The sequence below is a fragment of the Komagataella phaffii genome, chromosome 3 (assembly GCF_000027005.1).
Source record: "Komagataella phaffii GS115 chromosome 3, complete sequence".
Lineage (NCBI taxonomy): Eukaryota > Fungi > Ascomycota > Pichiomycetes > Pichiales > Pichiaceae > Komagataella > Komagataella phaffii.
This window is the reverse complement of record NC_012965.1, coordinates 1,770,002-1,791,696: the sequence shown is the minus strand read 5'-3', so window position 1 is coordinate 1,791,696 and position 21,695 is coordinate 1,770,002. Positions and strand designations below refer to the sequence as shown.

Below are 21,695 nucleotides of genomic sequence, written 5' to 3'. Positions count from 1 at the left end.
GACAATGAAACAAAAAATGAGGGTGAGTATGACACTGAGGGTAACAATGTTCAAGTCAATGAAGTATTCTCCGATTTACAAGTCCCTACCTCTGCTGTCCATAAGACTTGGGAAGAGGATAATCCCTGGGCAAGTTGAGAGATGATAAGGTTTCGCGAATATCTACGTAAATACTATATACGTCTTCTAAACATGATTTGATTCATTTCACCTGTGTATTTATCCATCTATGCCAATTCCCATAGAAGGTGGTGGCATTTCGGCCAACTCCCATGAGGCCAAGGAGGCGGGTGGACATCAGGAATCACTTCCAGATTCTAAAGTCCGTAATGACCCTCAATTGATCCCTACGGAAAACAGTGGCCTCTTATCATTTCCCCAAGACCTAGAGGCTGACATTGAAGCTCAAGAGCCCACAAAAAAACAGAGCAATTCTGATATCAGCACCATTAGAATAAAATCTAGATCCATATCAAAAAACTCAGTGCTGAATGATGAGAATCCTATCGATAATATTCCCACTGATGTAGCTCCCGTGCGACCACCTCCAGTTTTGATGAACCCCGAGTTAGAGGAGGAGGACGCAGAGTTTTCCAAAGTGGTGCCAATCTCACACGCAGACGAAGATACAGAATACAACGAGAAGGAGAAAAGTTCGTACGATGCCACGTTAACATCAAAGAAAAGCTTGACCAATTCCCCTCTAATTCCTTCACTAGTCAAACCGAAGGGAAACGTGGCTGAACCAGTAATCGACTCCTCAATCAAGGTGAATCACTCGCACCACAATCCTTTACTAGCTAAGCAATTTTCCAAGAGAAGCCTTCGAAGAATTCCTAGTGTTGCTCAATCCCTTAAAAGCCAAGATCATCATTATGCTCCAAGTGAGACAGATTCGACATACAGTGAAATAGCGTTATCCTTTTCAAGAAAGTTTCTTTTCAACATAAACATGTCAGAAAATGTTCTGGGGAGTGGTATTACCAAAGAATATTGGTTGGAGAACAGTTCAGCCAAGAAATGTTGTCTTTGTGAGAAACGTTTCACAACATTCAGAAGAAAACATCACTGCAGAATCTGTGGTAAGATTTTCTGTAGCGGTTGTACCTTATTCATATCTGGCGAAAAGTTTCACATCAATGCGAGGATTAGAGTATGCCAACTCTGTGTGAACGTAGCTGACAGACTAGAAGATGATATGTCAACTGATGACGACAGCATTCCTGAAGAGTCTTTGAGGCCTATTAGAACAAGGACAAGAACCAACTCAACACATAAATATGATATAGATCAGTCACCACGTGTCTCCTTGGAAGGTGAACCTCCACAGCCTCCTCCAATGATGGCCATTCCAGCGACCAGGACAGGGGAGGCTGTTGAGATCCCAACCAGTCGAAGACTTGACTCCAGGTCAAGGAGGAATACAAATGAACACAGTGCCTCGTTTAGTGTCGATGATAGAAATAAACCCAAATCAAGTTTTAGTTTCAATTTTAACTTCAATTTCAACTCCCAGAACAATCCAGAAAGTACCGAAAAAAATCAATCAGTACTCGAAGATGATCAATCAAACATTTCAGATCTTCTGGGTACTTTCCATCGGTCTCACGTATTTGGAAACTCTGACTCAGAAAATGAAAATGAACGTTCTATGTCCTTATACACCGCCTTAAACTCTGATCAAGGAATACAAGGATCTTACAAGTATGATCTCAATTCAGAGAAAAATTTAAGAACCCCTATTAAAATGGAGACTACTCCGTCGGAGCGTCGGGTGCAGCGAGTTGAGGGGAGCATGGATAATGACTTGGTATCCCTTCCTGATTCAAGGATTATTGATACTAAGAACTATACGTCGTTAAACAGAGTCAAAAACAGAATGCGTCCCAAGAAATCCCGTATGAACCAAAGAGCCAGGTTTAGAAACACCGAGAACCCAGGTGAGCCGGATTTGTCTTTAGTGCCTAACACTGACTCCATTTTCAATTTTGGACATGGTGATGATCCTGACTCCAAATCTTCCGGAAGCAGACTATTTTCTATAGTTAACAAAAATTTCAATCTTATATGTGAGGCTCACGGCAAGAAACTACTGCAGCAAATACTCACAGTGAACTCAGTTTCGAACACAGAACTTTGGGAAAAGAAATTGCTTGAGATATTGCAAAGTATTGAAGGTATCAACCTTGATATATCGAATGGTTACGACCTGCACCGAAATTTCAAAGTAAAAAGGATTTATGGTGCTAAAGTGGAAGACAGTCAATTACTAAATGGTGTCGTTTTTTCCAAGATTTTACCGTTGAAAAGTATGTCTAGAAAGATAAGCTTTCCAAAAATATGTCTTATTATGTTTCCAGTTGCTTATGCGAGCGAAGGATTTACATCTTTGGAACCTATGATTGCACAGGAAGAAGAGTATACAAGAAAGTTAGTGGATAGAATAATAGCCATGAATCCAGATATCGTTCTGATTGGTGCTTCTATTAGCGGACTTGCACTGAAAATGTTAGATGATGCCTCAATTACGGTTGCGTCTGATATCAAGCCTCAGATTATAGAGAGGCTCTCCAAGATGACCAACGCTGATATTGTGTCATCAATTGATAAACTAGCATTGAAGCCAAGATTGGGAATGTGTGGGTTGTTTGAAGAAAGAACGTACCTACACGATTCTATCGTTAAAACCTACTTTTATTTTACTGAATGTGAATCGAATACTGGCTGCACTATTCTCATCAATGACGATCCTAATGTGAAAGCTTCCTTGACCAGTCTGATTTATGTTTTCTTTAACCTTAATTTAGAAAAAAAGGTACTTGAACACCAATTTCTTCAAACTTATGATTCTCAAGATAGTGAATATAGTGGTTCAGACTCCTTTAGATATAACACAAGTTTGATCGGAAACGAGGCATACGAATTCTTACCCCCTTCCTATGAAAGTTTTTTGAATAAATACCGTGAAACGATATTCTCGTCATCTCCAGGGGTAATGAGACCTCTTCCATCGCTTCTAATCAATGTCCGAAAGTTACTAAAGCAACTGTCCGAGCTGAGCAAACTGTTTATTGATTTCAAGAATGAATGTTCATCAAAAGGTAGTAGTAAGCTGGCTGTAACTAAGAAGTATATGAGTCTTCTCAATTTTAATATTCATGCTGATATTGAACCAAATCGCTTATATGAGATAGCAGTTTATCAACTAGAATTTCAAAGAGAACATCTAAGACATTTATTGAACTCACAACAAAGACAATGGGAATTGTTTTGTGCTCACTCCACCCTAATGTTGGAATTCAACCACCATCAGAGCATTGTGTTCCTTTACAACCTAGTCTCAACAAAAAATGCAACACCGTGTGTAGGTCCTGAAGTTTTAGAGATCAATTTTTATTTGGAGAATGATATTAGTCTGGGACAGTATATCGAACATGTTTCTCACAATGCTGCAAATGCATGTTCTGAAGGTTGTGGACTTCAACTTATGGATCATTTTAGATCATATGTACATGACAGAGGCAAACTTGATGTTGTCGTCGAGCCTTTTGCATGTAAAATTCCAGGCTTGCAAAACACTTTGTTAATGTGGAGCTATTGTAAGATTTGCCGAACTAATACCCCAGTTGTGCTGATGTCGGATCAGGCTTGGAAATACTCATTCGGCAAATACTTAGAGTTGTCTTTCTACAGCAAAAAAACTTCTGTGATTGGAAGCTGTACACATGATTTTTACAAAGATCATATTAGGTACTTTGGGTTGAACGATTTGGCAGTTCGCATAGAGTACTCGACAGTTGATACATTAGATCTCGTTGTGCCCAAGTTTACTATGCATTGGAACCCTGAATTTGATATAAATTTGAAGCACGATACTTTGCAGCATACATTGACAAGAGCTAGAGCGTTTTTTAACTCAGTCCAAGAGCGTTTGGATAGAGTGAAGGTTGATTCGATGACAATAGACAAAATGCAAGAAGGTCAAAAAAAATTCTACAGTTGAAGGACAAACTCTTGCAACAGTCAACCAAAATTGAGAATGAAGCCATGGAACTATACAATACAACAAAGGTGGACGAGCATCTATGCCTAAATGGGATCGTCAGAAAAGTTCAAGATCTGTCGGTGGGATGGGATTCCGAGTTTCAGTCCTTTGAAGCCAACTATCTGCCAAGTGAAAAGGATGTCAGTAGAATCACATCTTATTATTTGCGCAAACTTTTCAGTGACAAAGAACCTGAAGAATCAAGCGAGAAATCAAAAAAACAAGAGCATGATGAAAATCCTAAGGAGTCCCAACGGGAGAGTGATAATGAAGAGTTTGCAGTTGCAAGTGAAAAGGAAGAGGAGGCAAGGCCAATAGTAATACCAGACAGGACTAGCATAGTAGCATCCAACGGCTCGCCAACTTCATTCAACGTCTCTTCTAAACCTTCGGTCGAGAAGTTTCTACCCCAGAGTGCCCCAGAGCACCGAAAGTGGGCAGGTGAAGAAACTGGTTCATCAAAAATGCCCATAGGAACTCTAGAACTGGAGGCGGAATTGAAACGAGGAAGATCCTTTAGCAACAAAGACACTGCGTCACCAAGAGAAGTTCCTGGGGATTCACCTCCAGGAAGTAATACGCCAATAGGGAGAGTGCAGCGCCTGGCAAACATGTTTAATGAATTACCTTTTGATGAAATATCTATGGAATTTGAGAAACAGAGAGAAAGAGAAAAACAGAAGATAAAGACCTATCGAGCCATACCTGTCATCTCTTCAAATCCACGGGTTGCAATTTACAAAAATGCGATTGAAGCATTGGAAGATGGTCTCGTGAATCCTTCAAGAAGGATCCCACTAGTACACAGCTCTTCATTTGAAGGAAAAGGCGTCTCTAATTCTAGTCCCAACCTATCATCGAAGGAAAGGCCCAAAGCGAGGGAAGACCTTTTGGTCAAACTTGACGAAGAGATCACGCCAACCGAGAAGGTTCCATTAATCAAAACATTGAGTAATTTCTGGGCAGATCGTTCAGCAGCTTTATGGAAACCTCTCGCTTATCCCTTGAAGTCTTCAGAACACGTTTTTGTAGACTCGGATGTTTTGGTCAGAGAAGATGAACCTAGTTCTTTGATTGCCTTTTGTCTAAGTACATCGGATTACAATGATAAGTTGAGATCGGTTAAGGAGGCTAGGGGTGTCGTGCCCTCCTCCAATGACGATGGATTTTCGGTTCATAGTTCCGCAAAGGACGGAAGTATTCTAAGCAATCAAGTCGGAGGACCTGCTGATAAAGGCAATATATCCAAAACTGGAATATCAGAGCTGGAAAGAATAATGTTGAAAAAGACGGCCATTCATTTGAAATATCAGTTTCAAGAAGGGCCGTCACTTCTTTCTTGCAAGATTTTCTTTGCAGAACAGTTCGACGCGTTCAGAACACAATGTGGGTGTGATGATAAGTTTATACAAAGTCTCTCAAGATGTGTGAAATGGGTTTCTACAGGTGGAAAGAGTGGGTCTGCGTTTTTGAAAACTTTGGATGACCGATTTATCATCAAACAATTGACTACTTCAGAGCTCGATTCCTTTGTGAATTTTGCTCCCAGTTACTTTGAGTATTTTTCACAAGCACTGTTTCATGATCTTCCCACTGTGTTGGCCAAAGTTTTTGGCTTTTATACGATTCAAATCAAGAACACCGTAACCAACAAGAATTTGCAGATGGCTGTTTTAATCATGGAAAATTTATTTTACGGAAGGAAAACCTCTCGCATTTTCGACCTGAAGGGATCGATGAGGAACAGACATGTGGAACAGACAGGTAAAGAGAACGAAGTTCTCTTAGACGAAAACATGGTGGAGTATATCTACGAATCTCCATTGTTTATTGATGAACATGCGAAGAAACTCCTTCGTGCATCGTTATGGAATGATACGTTGTTCCTTGCCAAGATGAACGTTATGGATTATTCTTTGGTCATCGGGATTGACTCCGATAGACATGAACTAGTGGTGGGTATCATTGATTGTATTAGAACATTCACTTGGGATAAGAAGCTGGAGAGTTGGGTCAAGGAGAAAGGTTTGGTGGGTGGAGGTGGAGGTGCTCCAACCAAGGAGCCCACGGTCGTTACACCGAAGCAGTACAAGAATAGGTTTAGAGAGGCTATGGAGCGGTACATACTGATGGTCCCAGACTGCTGGTACCAGGGCACCTGATCCACATTCTCTTGTTTTTCTTTTCAGAGAAAATTTAATCCGCGTCTGGGCTAATAATTGGCAGCCTTGGTATGCGCCGAACTCGTACCGCGTAGCGAAGGGGACAAACATAGTTCATGTAGAACTAGTCTGCCATGCATATGGAACAATCGAAAATTAATGATTCCGCCATTCGAGGCAACCTTTCTATACTCCTTGCTAATGTTGTTTATCACAAAGATAAATTTAGCAGGCTTTTCCATTTCTGTTCTCTACCCTCAACAACCCACGCGTTTTGGTTTTTTTTTGCCCACTTTTATTAACCAATAATAACAGTTGGTAAACTAATATAGTTACTCCTCTGATACAACCCTGCTTCGTCACATGAGTATTCATAAGTTTCGAAGTCGTGTTCTGTTTTCACAGATTGTGGCGTTTTTGCTTCAGCTCATAGGCACAGCATTCCTGATTCTATGTTGCCTAACTGTCCCAGTCACAAACAGTCTTGCAATGTCGGAGGTTGGAGATTTCAAGTTTGGGGTGTTTGGTTACTGCTCTTCCAGCGACTGCTCTGAGAAAACTACGCAGTATCCTTATGTGGCTGCTACTTTGGATGATCAATACAAAAACTGGATTATGAGTGACAGTGCAAGAGACATATTGAGTAAGATCATAGTAGTTGTACCTGTGGCAGCGTTTTTCACTCTACTCACGGCGATTGTTTGGGGTGTGTCTCTGATATCCGGGGTTAAGCGTTCTCCAGCGTTTTGGAAAGTGTTCTGCTTTCTTCAGATCATTGCATTTATAGCCACTGTTCTGGTAATTGTGGTATCATACTTGCTTTTTTCACCCCACACCACCTGGGTTATGGCTGTCATGTGTGCAGCTGGAGGATGTTCCCTAGTGAGTTCGCTTTTGGTTATTCTCTGTGCTAGCTGGGTTTCTCGTGCTCGTAAGTACGAAGATGAAGAAGACGAAAATGAAAAGATGAATCTGAACGATGATTTAACTAATATGGATCCCATAAACACTAACAATATCGGGCTGACGGATTTCTACTCTGATAGAGCCGACATGAAGAATGATGAACTGGTACATCAACACACTTTGGATACTGGTGACTCTGGATCCAGATTCGGCGTCATATCTGTGAATACTCAAACGAAGATGAATGATTTTGTAAATGATTCAAAGAAGTCGAGATACGTCATGGACGCTGTTCCAAAAATACCGTTACCACAAGAACCGAACGACCAGAATAGTGTATCCTCTTTGATGAATGATGCTAGGCAACCAATGTTGCCTGAAATACCAGATCCTTATTCCTCCCCAACTCTAGATCCAATTATTCTTGGTAACGCTGTTGATGAAAGAGATCAAAATTTGAACTACAAGCCGGATAGCAAAGATCAATCTTCAGACTATATGTTTGAGACAGGTTCCAATTTCACAAGCGTTTCTCAAAAAGGAATAAACCCTCAATATTATCCCGGTGCAGGTAATTATCCAGTCTTGCCCGGCCGAATTGACCGACAGCAGGAGGCGCCCGCCCAACAGATGTTCCCTGCCAGTGCAAACTATTATTCTACCAGCCCACAAATGTTTAATAATGCGCCCCAATTTCAGGGCCCACCACCAAACCAGGGGCCTTATAACAGTCAGTATCAGACACCTGTTACTTATCAAAATCAGTCTAGTACAACCGATCTGCTACTTTCGAAGAATCCAGATTTCTTTATTGGCGGCCCTCAAAAGAACGGTAGACCGAGAAGAAAGGTCGGAATACCCCAGAATTATGTTCCTCAGGGTAATTCTCACGCTCCACAACAATTCGGAGGTCCCAAGAGCAGGAATAAGAACAACATTCCAGCCGCTTCGATGTCGAGAGACAGTCCTTACGGGCACATGTGATTTCAGTCGAATGTTGCTGTGATGATTAGTGGCCTTGTTTCTTTATATTTCTTCTAATTTTGTAAATTACTAATAGACAGTTAAAATAGTATCAATTTTGCACATATGTAGATTAATTCTTTGTCGTGGGCTCGTCGACTTCAACCGGAGCTGGCTCTTCTGCTGGTGTTGTGTCTTTTGATGGCTCTGGAGTGTCATGATAGTAATGGTCTGTCCGTCTAGGTTTCATCAGTACTATTACTGCGAGGGTCAAGGTCACTAACGTTAAAAGTAGGATAAGTTTGCACTTGGTAGACCTTTTCTGATGCTTTTGACCCTTAAGCAGTTCTTTATTACTCTGTTTCAAATCAACGACAACATTTTCCAAATTGTAGTCAATTCTGTCCAATATGGTCCCTTGGTCAATAACCATAGTCTCCAATTCTTTAAAGATGGTAGAAATCTCAACAACACCTTGAGCAATCTTGTAAATCTCCTTCTCCCTTCTCTGAATCAACTGATCATTAATACCCTCTGTCTGTTCTTGCTCCTGTAACAGGGCAGAAGACTGTTGCATCGCCTGCTTCGAATATGATTCAATATTTACAGCATCCGAATCATCCCACTCATCCATGACATTTTGTTTTTGAGGTGCCTGGAAATCATCCTGTTTTAAGTACTTGATATAATTATTTTGCAATTTTCTAAACTTCTTTGATAAGTCTTGGGTCTTTGCAGCCAAATTCTTCTTAAGGTTGTCACAAATCAAATTGTCCTCGGGTCTCAAAACATCTTGATATTGAAGCTTAATGGAGTCAATATTCTTGATCTTATTGTAAACCTTTTGAAAGGAGCTCGTGATGACAAAGTTCATTTGATCTATTTTCTCATCATCTTCTGTCGTGTCATTGAACCCAGGCAAAAGGTTCTTTTTGTATAGGTAGTTTAACCGAGTTACTTCCTTCTCTATCTCCGCCAACAGAAATTCAATCTCTGAGGAGATATCCGCAAACTTGGGGGGAAGTGGCTTCATTTCTATTGCATCTCCATTTTCAGCCGCCTCATCATGATAGCTAGAATCAATTAGCCCATGCGCCTCCTCTTCTTCACCCAAAAGGTCAAACCGATTGTTGGGGTTCGTCGTGTCGAGCTGAGAATTACCATTGAATTGACCCGTGTTATGAGGGTAGGTTCGCCGATAAGATATATATAAGTTGGTTCTATCCCGGAACATCTTTCTTGATATATAACCGGACTAGTTCTCAACGTTTTCAAATGAACCAACTTCAAGTGAAACCAATGGGAACGGAGTGTCAAGCAATATAATATAAACTAGTTTAAGATAGAGGATCCTAGGCTGTGTACCAATTAATTAATATAAAGAAGGTTACTCTTAGAGTAGTATAAATTTAATATAGTATATCGCTCGCTATCCAGCCTACAAAACAACATTCTTGGCCAGCTTTTTCTTATAGTTGGAGATAGTGTCGTCCCATCTAGTACACGTCTTGTTCTCAACAACAAAGATGTCCTTGGCAATCTTGTCCAACAAACGGAAGTCATGGGAAACAACCACTACACCACCACTGAAGGCATTGATGGCATCGGCCAGAGAGTCAATAGTTGGAATATCCAGACCATTGGTAGGCTCGTCCAGCAGAAGGATGTTAGGGGCCTCCAGTGCCAACAAAGCAAACACAACTCTGGATCTTTGACCCTCCGATAATGTGGCCATTTGGGAAGTTTGGCCCTCTCCTGTCAGACCATAACGACCCAGCTGTTGTCTCCAGTATTGGAAATCTTGGGAGATATGAGAGAACTTATCACGGACAAACTCCAGTGGGTTCTTTGTCAGGTCTAATTGATCAGCAGAGTGCTGGGAATAGACACCTAATTTGATATGGGTATGCTTAGAGACACGACCGCTTTGTGGCTGTAACTGACCAGTCATAAGTTTCAACAAAGTGGACTTACCGACACCGTTTGGTCCAACAAGAGCAATTCTAGAGTCCATATCAACACCAAATGACAAGTTTTCATACAAGTTGTGTTCTGGGTTTTCGTCGTAACTGAACGATATACTGTCGAATGATAAAACTGGTGGTGGCAACTTCTCAATTTCTGGGAATCTGAAGGAAAAGACTCTATCTTGGGCAACAGGTTGAATTAAACCATCAGCCTCCATCTTATCCAAAATCTTTTGCCTGGACTTAGCCTGTCTGACCAAGTTAGCATATGTACCAGCAGAAGCGATGAACTTCTTGATATGAGCAATTTCTTCTTGTTGCTTTGCATACTGCTTCATTTGGTTGGTCTCCAATTCAGTTCTAGTTTTGACATACGAATCGTAGTTACCACCAAACATCATAATTTGTTTAAGTCTCATGTCGATCATGTTGGAACAGACACCGTTCAAGAAATCCTGGGAATGGGAGACTAACACCAAAATACGGTCAAATCTTTTCAAGTATTCTTCCAACCACACACAAGCCTCTAGATCCAAGTGTGCTGTTGGGTCATCCAACAAAAGAATGGTTGGTTTGACGAATAATGCCTTGGCAAGGGCAACACGCATTCTCCACCCACCGGACATGTCCTTGGTCTTTTTGAGAATAGTTTTAGAATTGAAACCCAGACCGTTCAAAATGATGGAAGCTCTAGATTCAAAGGTAGCTGGGTCCATCTCATCAATTCTCTCATAAAGAGGATCTAACTTCAATGATTCAGGGCCCTCTTCGACAATAATGTCCTCAACAAGATGTTCAAGCCTAACCAGTTCAGCTTGAGCTTCTCTGACAACGTAATCCAATGCAGAGTACTCGGTTGGCTCAGCAGGCTCATTCAATAAGTATATATCCATGCTCGAGGGAACTGGATATTCTCTAGCAGCAAGAGCTCTCAAGAAGGTAGATTTACCGCAACCATTCTCTCCCAATAAACCATAACGATGGCCATAATTGAGCTCCAAAGTTGAATCCTGGATCAGAACTTTACCGTGGAACAGAAGGGATAGAGAGGTGATCTTGACATCTCTTGAAGTCTCAAGGGAGGCTAAAACACCAGTGGTGACTCTGTCTGAAATACCATCTTTATCTTGCTGCAACTTCAAGTTGGCGACCTCATCGACCAACTCTCCGTCCTCGCCAGCCTCAGCCTTTTCTCTAGCCTTCTTAGTGAGCTTTGGCTTCTTACCAGTGGCAGCTCTCTTTGCTTCTCTCTTAGCTTTGGATGCAGACTTTGACATTTTTCAGTGGCAAGCTTTTGTTTAGTGATCAAAAAGAGAAAGAAACTGAATCCAATTTGGCTGAAAAGGGACCAGACAGGAAAAAAAATTTTAATCGCGATTACACTACCTCTTCGTGAACTCCGTCAAGGAAATGTACTTGGCACCGTTTATAATATTCAGTTGATAAGATGATAAAACTCTCTCAAATGCACAAATAAGACTATAGATTGGAAAAGGGAAGTTGAATTGCCTTAGATTTAATAGTGAAAGCTATAATGAATGTTAGTTTGAAATCAAGCATAGGGAATTTACACTGAAGCTGGAATTGAATTTTAGGAGTTCGTCCTCATGACCTATTTAATTCCCATCGGTGTTTGTAGGTCTCTGCATTGTGCACTTTGACGGTCCTCAGCAGAAGTTTATAATTATGGTCTCTTCTATATATTAAGAAAGCTCCTAAATTACTTACACCTTGATACAATTGCAGATCAGAGAATTTCTCATTATATAGAAAAAATAAGACATCAATAATCTACCCAAACTGAGTAAGAAAGGTCTAGAATAATCTCGACTGTAAGATAAACTGCCCGACTGCAATAATTAAATATTAAGACTCAATTGGTGCTTCACCAGGTCCTGTCGCAGTCAGTCTCATCTTGAACGACATTTCGAGACCTTTTTTTGATATCTCAGGTTCATAACTCTTTCCAGTTGCCACTGACTGATGGTGTTGCACAACAACAAATGGGACAGGAAAGCCAAGTATAAGTACTTGAAGAAGCACGGATTGAATAAAAAAGATGAATCTGGAACTTCCAATGAAACTTCCTCTAATACTACCTCTAATAGCGAACTAGTAGGGGACTCAGAAGTGAAAGATGAGAATGCCACAGAGGAAACTCCTGAGCAAAGCTCTGAGACGATAGACGGTGAGGATTCAGAAGATCCTGGTTTTGATCCAAAATATGCCAGAAGGCCGATGATAGATAATTCATACAGATATGGTTTGGAGTCTACAAACAGTATCACTGTTCGTCAGGATCCAGAAATCGAACGGGAGATGGAGTTGAAAAGGCAGCAAGAAGAACAGGAAAAGATGGAACTGACTGATATGATCAAGACTGCTCTACGAGACCAGGTAGAGCATATGCCTGCTGCCAAAACGATCGATGTTAACAAAATGACGACAGAAGATTTGCTAAACTGGCACCTGGGAGATCAGTCCACAAAAAACAGTTCTATCCATCGTGAATTTGATCCATCAGAGCAAGAAGAGTTTAATAGGCTAGCACAAAAGATTGCCAAAGTTAAGATAAAGAACGATCTGAAGGAAAAATTTGGCAAATCAAAACCGAAACCTTCTGGAAAAGTTCTCCAATTGAACACTTCAAATGACGGATCCAAATATCAAAAGGCTCTACAAAAGGAGTTGGCAGATCTTTCCTTCAAGGAGAAATTCAGCGTAGCTACTGAGATCAACGATGATCTGAGTGAGTTACTCGGCGAGAACATTTTCGTTTCAGACTCTGTTTCAAGAGATGATGCGACCGAAGATATTGACGCGTTGTTGAAGGACAGCTCAGCTAAAAAGCCCGAAACAATAGAGAGACAAAGCGTTGCGCCGACTTCTCAAAAGCTTAATTCCATCGATCCCGAGGCCGATAAATTTCTCGATGATCTACTCGGCTAAATCTCGTACCTATTCTGCTCTTTTCGTGTCGTCTTCCGGTTCACCCCTATCTGCATTCTTATCCATAACTAATTTATTTCATGTATATTGCCAATTACAATTGCGCGCACCAGCCTCGCGTTTCATTCCACAGCTGTGCAACCATTAGGGAAACGTTTTTCCATCGCGCTTTCCTCCTAATCCTACTGAAAAACTAAAAAAAAACAAGTTGCTTCAGTACTTTTTCTCTTTTGTGGACGTGTTCTAATACTTATCATCAAAGCAAGACATCATGGCTGACAAAGGATCGGTAGCGGCTAAATCGCTTACCAACTCTGCACCCTTATCCATCTTTTCTTACTGTGCTGCATCAATTCTGATGACAGTTACCAATAAGTATGCCGTGTCCGGTGTCGATTTCAACTTTAACTTCTTTTTGCTTGCCGTTCAGGGAATCGTTTGTATTACCTTGATTAGCTCGTTGAAGCAATTGAATGTTATCACCTTTAGAGAGTTCAACAAGGTTGAAGCAAAGAAATGGTTCCCAATCGCCGTGCTGTTAGTTGTCATGATTTATACCTCCTCCAAGGCTCTACAGTATCTGAGCATTCCAATTTACACGATATTCAAAAACTTGACCATTATCCTTATTGCTTATGGTGAAGTCATCTGGTTCGGAGGCCGTGTGACCAACTTGGCTCTGGGCTCGTTTGTATTGATGGTGCTCTCCTCTGCAGTGGCTTCTTATGGTGATTCTAATGTTGACACTGGTAAACTCAATTTTAACATTGGCTATTTCTGGATGTTCACCAACTGTTTCTCCTCTGCCGCATTTGTGTTGTTCATGAGAAAGAGAATAAAGTTGACCAACTTCAAAGACTTTGACACCATGTATTACAACAACCTTCTCTCCATTCCAATTTTGCTCTTTGCATCTTTGACTACTGAAGACTGGTCCGCTAAAAACATAGCTCAGAACTTCCCTGAAGACACCAAATACGCTGTCATCGCTTCCATGATTATTTCAGGAATGTCTGCCGTGGGTATCTCATACACATCTGCATGGTGTGTCCGTGTGACATCTTCCACGACATACTCGATGGTTGGTGCTTTGAACAAGCTTCCAATTGCCCTGTCTGGTTTGCTATTTTTCAAGGCTCCTATCAACTTCTATTCTATCAGCTCTATCTTTATTGGTTTTGCCGCTGGTCTAGTCTATGCCATTGCCAAGCAGAAGCAAAAGAAGGAAGACGAGTTGCAGTTACCAACTGACAAGAGCTAGATTATAAGGAAAAGAAACACTCTATATATGGTTTATTTATTGATTTTCAGACTGAAGTCCACTATACCGACTCCCTGATGGATCGAAGAAGTACTATAGATATCAATTTCATTGCACAGATAATCCTTTATATTATCCAAAGTCAAACCTCCACTGCACTCCAAATAGAATTTCTTGTTTGTGTTAGCCCACTTGTTCTTCAAATTGATGGCTGCGACTTTCAGCCCCTCACCGGTGAAATTGTCCAACATGATAATATCGGCTCCTGCTGCTATGGCCTCATTGGCTTCAGCTTCGTCTTGCACTTCCACCTCAATCTTAGTGCTAAATCCAATCACTTTTTGAGCACTTTCAATGGCCTTGGTGATCGAACCAGTTGACCAGATATGGTTGTCTTTCAGCATAATCATAGAACTTAGATCATAACGGTGACTGTCGCATCCACCAACGAGCATTGAGTATTTTTCCAACAATCGTAATCCTGGAGTAGTCTTTCTGGTTCCCGCAATGATTCCTTTGTATCCAGCTTCTCTAGCCCTTTTTATAGTAATATAGCTTTGAGTAGCGACCCCAGAGCATCTTGCTAGAATATTCAGCGATAACCGTTCAGCGAGGAGGATGTTTCGAACAGGGCCCTTAACGAGTGCAACTTTCACTTTACCCTCGTCTCCACCACAAATGTAATCCCCTTCCTTTAGAAACCACTCGACCTCCAAACCGCATTGTTTGTAAACCTCTTGTGCAAACGGTACTCCACTAATGACTCCGTTGGACTTTATCCATAGAGTAGCACTCTGCAGGTTTTCACCCACCACATATCCTCCGTAATCAAAAGAAGGGGTATCCTCGTCTAGCCAGCTGGTGATATCTTTCTTCCATTTTCCGTCCACAGGTAAAAGATGGGCAAATTCGGGGTTGGGGTTGGAGAAACTCATAGTCGTCTACAAATGTGAAGGAAATGGATGATATTGTTAGGCCATTCTCCGCGAGTCATTCCGGGGTTGACATTTTTGAGATACATCTGGTGTATGGAAGTACAGAGGTGCAGAAACTGTCGAAACTGTACTATCGACCGTGTCTCGTTAATGGTACTCACTTCCGTGCGGGCAAACAAATCTAAATCGGTCACAAAGCCTGTCCATACGGTGAAGAAAGTTCAGTCTCATCTTAGAACCAGCTTGCCGCAGCAGGAGATATGTCCTGTGTGTAAAATGGCGTATGTGCCATATTTGGCACAAGACATCAAGCTTCATGATGCGTACCACCAGAAGGTTCAGCTGGGCAGGCCCTGGACTGAATCTTGGGGAAACGTGTTAGACGTGTCAACACTTGCGATTCCACAGAAAATTCAAAGAAATTCAACACTGATTCCCTGCAAGTATGTGGAGGTTAATATCGACAATAAAGTTGAGGTTAATGCAGCGCAACAAGTCATAGGAATCGCAAATAAATGTTTGAATGCTCCTCCAGAGTGTAATTACTGGATGTCCGATAAAAGCAGGGGCAAGGTTTTTCTTTGCATTGCCGAAAACAGAGCCATTGGAGTAGTGGTTACGGAGTCTTTGAATGATCCCAAAGTTAAACCTCATTGGTTCATAGTGGAAAAGGGCAGAGTTGTTGAGAACCAGACAGTTAAAGATGTTCTTGTAGGTATTTCTCGGATCTATGTGTCTCCCGAATGGAGACGATCTGGTATTGCATTGCAACTACTGAAAGTTGTTTGTCATTTTTCCTTTTTCGGAATAACTTTGAAACCACTTCAAATAGCGTGGAGTCAGCCAAGTGAATATGGGGGCAAATTGGCCTCCAAGTTTTCTGGAGTCAAGCATAAATCAGGCAAGATACTAATCCCTGTCTACAACGAACATTCGCCCTAAAACCCAACCGTGTTTATGGATCTATTCGCATAGCATTCGTCTACAATCGCATAATTAGCATAGCTTGAGTCATCAAGCACGTACATAAGCATCCTAGATGTCGGATAGAGACAAATTAATAGAACAATTGAACGTTGGAAACAACTTTCATGCCAATCGTCTTGCCCCAACTCCCCAAATAATTCACAATAACACACGAACCTAAATTAAATCGCGTCTCAGATATCGATTTCTCCCACCAAACTACAACAAATAAACACTCTGGTGATACTGGCGATCATGAACAACGATGCCCAGGAGTTGTATAATGCCGTCATAGATAGTAACATATCTTACACAGAAATGCTCATCAACAAGTTTAAGACTCACGTGAAAAAAGACTTTGTCAATTTGGCAAACGTCCCAAAGTATTTTGAGTGTTTGACTATCGCCATTAACAAACAAGAAAACGAAAATACTTCAATACCCATACTGGCGTTTAGCACACTTTGTCACTTGGTGAAGAGAGTTAGCATGCAAGATGCCAATGTACTAAAAATCATAGACTACTTTGCATTGCCAGTCTTAATAGGGAAACTCGACCATCCCAAAACTGCAGTGAAGAACTCTGCCAAGAAGGCCATTAAAGTGTATTGGGAATCCTGCCCTATGGAAGTCGAAACTGCTATTAGAGATCACGGTCTTATGAGTAATGAAAGTGGCGTCGTTTTGGAATCATTGTTATTACTACTAGACATGGTGTCGACTAATGTTCAGAGCTTTACTTTTAAACCATTCACCAGCAAAGTTGTCCGAATACTAAAGTCACCCAAATTAGAACTACAGAATGCTTCAAAGCAACTACTGATAGAGTTTTTTACCAATTGCCCCAATAAAGCAGCTGCAATTGATCTTGCAAAGGAATTGGTCAAAGAAGACGTGAGAGAAGATGTGTCCAAAGACCTACTGGAAAGCATAGAACCCAGGTTAGTTGACGAATACAAGCTATTGAAGCAAGAGAGTGTGGAAAACAATTTTGTTTCCGCTGGGTCCGTAGCAATCAAGTCTTCATTACCACCCTCTTCTTTGAAGACCAATACCGTACGCCGAATCAAATCTAAGCCGTCAATCGCCAAACTTAGAAATCCCCCAGTTGCGGCACCACCAAAATCCACTTTGCATCACTCTTCTTTCACGCTAACGTCCCAGTCTTCGTCATTATCTGCCTTTTTAAATACACTGGAGGGCTATGCCTTGGAACCCAACGTTGCAATACATAATATATCTGATTTGGAATCTTTTACTCGAGAATTATCAACGTACGATTCCAAGTTTGAAGGTAAGGAGACAGAGCTTAACTGGAGAGGCAGAGAACAGGCAATGATTTTTTTGCGATCTACTTTACGAGGAAATGCACCCCAAGATTACCCTCATGAGCTTAGTCAATGTATTCGACTCATGCTAGAATCAATTAGCAAAGCAATAATGTCTCTACGCACGACTTTGTGTTCTAATGGGTGCCAGCTTGTGAAAGAAGCGTCCATAATATTGAATACACACTTAGATTCCTTTACAATTGATCACATTTCTACTACACTTTTTAGACAATGCAGTGCAACAAAAAGGATCACATCAATGACATCCATGGCATCAATAAGTGGTATACTATCCAATTGCATCTTGACTTCGAAGCTAATTACCTTAATACAGAATGCTTCGACTGAGAAAAATCCTCAGCCAAGATTGTATTCAGCGATATGGGCCACCATTCTTCTCTACCGATATACTGATAACGAATCCGCTGTTTTTGAGTCCAACGGATTAGTGGAATTCATTTCAAAGATTCTATTGCGCAATCTTCCAGATCAATCGGCCGAAGTCAGAGAGAATATGCGAGAATTGTTTTGGCGATTGCATGCTTTATATCCTGAAGCTTCAGATGTTGTCTTCAATCGACTTGATAACAATGTTAAAAAGGCCCTTCAAAGAATGAAGGTCAAGTCTCAGGATGAGTTCAAACTTAAACATTCTTCACAATCTGTAAAGTCTGTCGATCACCGTCAATTCAGCAAAGAGTCGGAAAGTGCAAAGGCTGAATCTTTACTGGAATTGGGAAAACCATCCAGAGTGTCTACATCAAATAAATTGCAACTTCTTTCGAGTCAAAAGCCTCATTCGTCCTTGGGCGTTAGGCACAGTTCTGGTAATGAATCTCAAAGAAGCTCAACCGAGGTCACCACTACTAAAGTTCCTCAATCTGCAGAGCCGGTTTCAACTGTATTTCAAGGTTTGACCACTGAGTCTAGTATGGGAAGTCAAAAGAAGACGGCAATTGAACCTAACACTCCTTCACCACAAACTTTTGAAAATATCTTTAATCTTTTAAGTTCATCATCTGTATTAGCACAAAAAGAGGGTATTTCTTTACTTCGTTTTTCTTTGTTGATGAACGAAACATTACCGGCAAAGTTGGAAACTCTGGTAAACTCGATATCCATAAATGACCCCACGGTCCTAATACCTTTACTTGCCAAAGACACGATTGCCCGATTATGCAAATTTACTAGTCTGAGAAGTGTCCTACGAATGGCAGTGATTGCACTTGAATCCAACGCCAATTTCAAAGAAAATTTTTTGATGGAATCGTTTGTGGAACAATTATCCAACTTCGTCGATAACAATGAAGTTTGTTCTGAAGTCATTCATACACTCCAAACGTGTAACGATATACGGTACGAATCAAATGCCCGTATATCTATGCAAATAATCAAGTTCAAACAACCACTTATACTTTTTCATGCACAGTTCCTTTTGCTATTTCTTGAGAGACATGATATTAGTGATAATTATTTGACCACTTTAGTGGAGACATTGCTACAAAATTTTGACACGATAAAAGATGTTGAAGATCAGAGTTCGTTATCTGCCATCATTCTTCTAATAAAATTGCTAAAAAGTATAAATATCGAAGTATTCAATTCCTGTGTTGGTCGACTGCCATCTTATTCTCAATCAGAACTCAATCAAGCAATATCTTCAGGTAGAGGCAAACAAAGGTCCTTATCGGCTGAAGATGATGAACAAATGCTCGATTATGGTTACGATGTGGAGCAACTGGAGAGATCTTTGGAGATGACTATGATCAACCCTCAAAAAGCCAATATGCCTCCTCTAGAGAACGTTGATATCAAGGGCGATATGACTATGATTGTACCCAATATGAACAGTCGAGATGATACCAAAGTCATTGAAGGTACTAAGGAGTTAACATCGCAGTTGAATTTTAGTGCGGCTACAGTTGCAACCTCTTCTAATTCTCATGGAGATTCTGTGGGTGGTACTTCCAAAACATCAGTTTCAAATGAAGGACTTCAAAATATTATAGAGAAATCTGATCCTTTTCATAAACAAAGTAATGAAGTCATTGAAATATATGAGGATGCTGGACATCACTTAGAGAATAAGATCCAACAAGTTTCCATGTTAGATACCATGGATTCGTGGTTTGACTTTGAACTGCAAAAGTTCTCAGTTGTGTATGCTAAATCTCAAATAGAGCAAGTTGAAGATTTTGTCAAGGATACTGATCTGACAGCTATCTCAAATCTTGACTTGTTAAACTTGACACCACAGTCCTTTTATGAGACCATATATCATCTGAGAACTACTCCTATTGCTCAAATGGAACCAGTCGAAAAGATAGTCGACAAAATTTTACTGTTCTTGGAGCAAGCCAATAGAAATGAAATTGGTAAAGAGTCTATCATGATGGTTGTATCTCTACTGAAACAGTGTTGTGTACTGGGTTTTGTGAAAGATTTAGTCCGGCTGTGGACAGTAATCTTATCCTTATTCAACGAAGTCGAGGACTTTTTGGATGAGTTGTATTTTGCATCACAAAGTTTGGCTAACCACATCAATGATCCTTCTGTGATGATTGAGTCTCTAAATGAGAAAGAAAACCCGGTCAAATTGTGTTTCATTCTAAGTACATTGATGAGGGTAGAGTTGAAGGACGATGTTGAGTCTGACCAGGCTTTACTAATGATTAGACATTTAGGCCCGTTATTAAGTCATACGGATGTGAGCGTCCGAAAGTATGCAACTCAGCTCTATGCCTCCATCAATTTCACACACAGCACCAAATTGAAGTCATTTCTTGAAGAGCTAACACCAACTCAGCGGCAGTTGGTTGAATACTATAAAGATAACATTAAATAGACAAAAAAAAGTAATGAGCTCGTAATATTTTATTGTATTTACATGGACTTTGGGTTGTGAGGAATACACAGGGATAGAATTAGATAAAATAACACGCTCCAAACTTTAAACAAAAGCTTCACCACCTTTGTCTATGAATGCAGGTTTGAAGTTGTTCTCCACACTTGGGACCACAGCTTCCAACGGTGAGTAAAGGTAGTACTGTTTCAAAGAGTTGATACAAGCGTCAGTCTTCGCTTTGAGAATGGAAGGACCCTGACCTTCACCTAGCTTATCATTGCCAGAGAAGATTCCCACTATGAATATTGGGTTACTTGATAATCTACCGTTTTCGGCAATGAGTCTGGATGTTGGTGCGGGTAGATTCTCTCTTTGCAACAATCTACTCAACTGTCTGATAGGTTGGGTAAACTCGAACATGGAGGCTATATCGAGCTTTCTTGAAAGTATATGACTGTTAATAAATTTCTTTGTTTCTGATTCGCCATCATGAGCATAAATTCCAGCAATGATGGATCTAACAGCGGAGGCATAAGCGGAAGCTTTGTCCATCTTCAAAGCAGACTCCTTTGATATGGCAACAATTCCGTCTTCCTTTTCTTCAACGGAACTATCATATCTTAGTTTACCAAATGCATATTCTTTAGGCTCATTATTCAAGTACTTGGTAAGATCACTTTTAGTGTCTTCCTCGATACCCCAAATATTCTTACCGAGATCCAATAATGCGTACTTGCCAATATAAGAATCCACTGCTGCATTCAAAATCGATAGTGGCAGTCTTGGATACTTTACAATCAAATACTCTGTAGCATAGTAAGTTAAAAGATTCTTACCAAACAGGGAAAGACCAAAGTTGTCAGCCAATCCATTCTCTTTGTTCGTGTTGGATCTACATGTGAGCCCTCTAGCTAAGGTAGAATATTCAAACTTGTCACTGAGTCCTAATCTTGCGTGTAAAGCGATTAGCACCGATGATCTCGCAGCCTCTTCGTTGGTGATTTTGTGTTGGAAAGAGGTCCTTTGGTAGTTTCCAAAGTCGGCTTTGTTTTCTGGAATCGAATAGACATTGTTCTTGTATGAGGAATTGGTAGCAGGTCTATAAACCTCTGAGACAGATCCATACAGTCTTCGTGATAGGCCCAACGGACGGACCATACGAGAGGAAATCATGTGTGTCCTATTATGGATGCAGCCTAATGTTACTAGATTGAAGATGTTCCTAGGTCCCTCTCCCTTGGTGAAAAATCGGTTTGAAAAAACCTATCGCCTAGTTAGAACGGACTTTGATTTACACACACATAGGCGTAATTTTCTGTACTAAACCTTTATAGCACTCGCGAGCGCCAATCAAGTAGCGACATA

At 40.7% G+C, this 21,695-nt stretch overlaps 9 protein-coding genes across 9 annotated transcripts; 5 read left to right on the top strand and 4 right to left on the bottom strand.

The window, feature by feature from the left end:
- Positions 1-6,570: 6,570 nt before the first annotated feature.
- PAS_chr3_0919 (uncharacterized protein) lies at positions 6,571-8,097 on the top strand (the record flags this gene model as incomplete). Its single annotated transcript, XM_002493113.1, has 1 exon — positions 6,571-8,097. The coding sequence occupies one exon, from the start codon at positions 6,571-6,573 to the stop codon at positions 8,095-8,097; it is 1,527 nt and encodes a 508-aa protein (XP_002493158.1).
- A 112-nt stretch (positions 8,098-8,209) lies between these two features.
- On the bottom strand, positions 8,210-9,310 carry PAS_chr3_1238 (uncharacterized protein; the record flags this gene model as incomplete). The annotated part of the gene is made up of 1 exon (XM_002493112.1): positions 8,210-9,310. The coding sequence occupies one exon, from the start codon at positions 9,308-9,310 to the stop codon at positions 8,210-8,212; it is 1,101 nt and encodes a 366-aa protein (XP_002493157.1).
- A 204-nt stretch (positions 9,311-9,514) lies between these two features.
- PAS_chr3_0918 (ATPase of the ATP-binding cassette (ABC) family involved in 40S and 60S ribosome biogenesis) lies at positions 9,515-11,320 on the bottom strand (the record flags this gene model as incomplete). The annotated part of the gene is made up of 1 exon (XM_002493111.1): positions 9,515-11,320. One exon carries the CDS (start codon positions 11,318-11,320, stop codon positions 9,515-9,517), a length of 1,806 nt encoding a protein of 601 aa, XP_002493156.1.
- A 706-nt stretch (positions 11,321-12,026) lies between these two features.
- Positions 12,027-12,992, top strand: PAS_chr3_0917 (Hypothetical protein; the record flags this gene model as incomplete). Its single annotated transcript, XM_002493110.1, has 1 exon — positions 12,027-12,992. One exon carries the CDS (start codon positions 12,027-12,029, stop codon positions 12,990-12,992), a length of 966 nt encoding a protein of 321 aa, XP_002493155.1.
- Positions 12,993-13,263: 271 nt separating this feature from the next.
- PAS_chr3_0916 (Golgi GDP-mannose transporter) lies at positions 13,264-14,253 on the top strand (the record flags this gene model as incomplete). Its single annotated transcript, XM_002493109.1, has 1 exon — positions 13,264-14,253. The coding sequence occupies one exon, from the start codon at positions 13,264-13,266 to the stop codon at positions 14,251-14,253; it is 990 nt and encodes a 329-aa protein (XP_002493154.1).
- Positions 14,254-14,285: 32 nt separating this feature from the next.
- On the bottom strand, positions 14,286-15,188 carry PAS_chr3_0915 (Quinolinate phosphoribosyl transferase; the record flags this gene model as incomplete). The annotated part of the gene is made up of 1 exon (XM_002493108.1): positions 14,286-15,188. The coding sequence occupies one exon, from the start codon at positions 15,186-15,188 to the stop codon at positions 14,286-14,288; it is 903 nt and encodes a 300-aa protein (XP_002493153.1).
- A 93-nt stretch (positions 15,189-15,281) lies between these two features.
- Positions 15,282-16,130, top strand: PAS_chr3_0914 (Acetyltransferase required for the establishment of sister chromatid cohesion; the record flags this gene model as incomplete). The annotated part of the gene is made up of 1 exon (XM_002493107.1): positions 15,282-16,130. One exon carries the CDS (start codon positions 15,282-15,284, stop codon positions 16,128-16,130), a length of 849 nt encoding a protein of 282 aa, XP_002493152.1.
- A 279-nt stretch (positions 16,131-16,409) lies between these two features.
- Positions 16,410-20,330, top strand: PAS_chr3_0913 (uncharacterized protein; the record flags this gene model as incomplete). The annotated part of the gene is made up of 1 exon (XM_002493106.1): positions 16,410-20,330. The coding sequence occupies one exon, from the start codon at positions 16,410-16,412 to the stop codon at positions 20,328-20,330; it is 3,921 nt and encodes a 1,306-aa protein (XP_002493151.1).
- Positions 20,331-20,435: 105 nt separating this feature from the next.
- Positions 20,436-21,503, bottom strand: PAS_chr3_0912 (Mitochondrial ribosomal protein of the large subunit; the record flags this gene model as incomplete). The annotated part of the gene is made up of 1 exon (XM_002493105.1): positions 20,436-21,503. The coding sequence occupies one exon, from the start codon at positions 21,501-21,503 to the stop codon at positions 20,436-20,438; it is 1,068 nt and encodes a 355-aa protein (XP_002493150.1).
- Between the last annotated feature and the right edge of the window lie 192 nt (positions 21,504-21,695).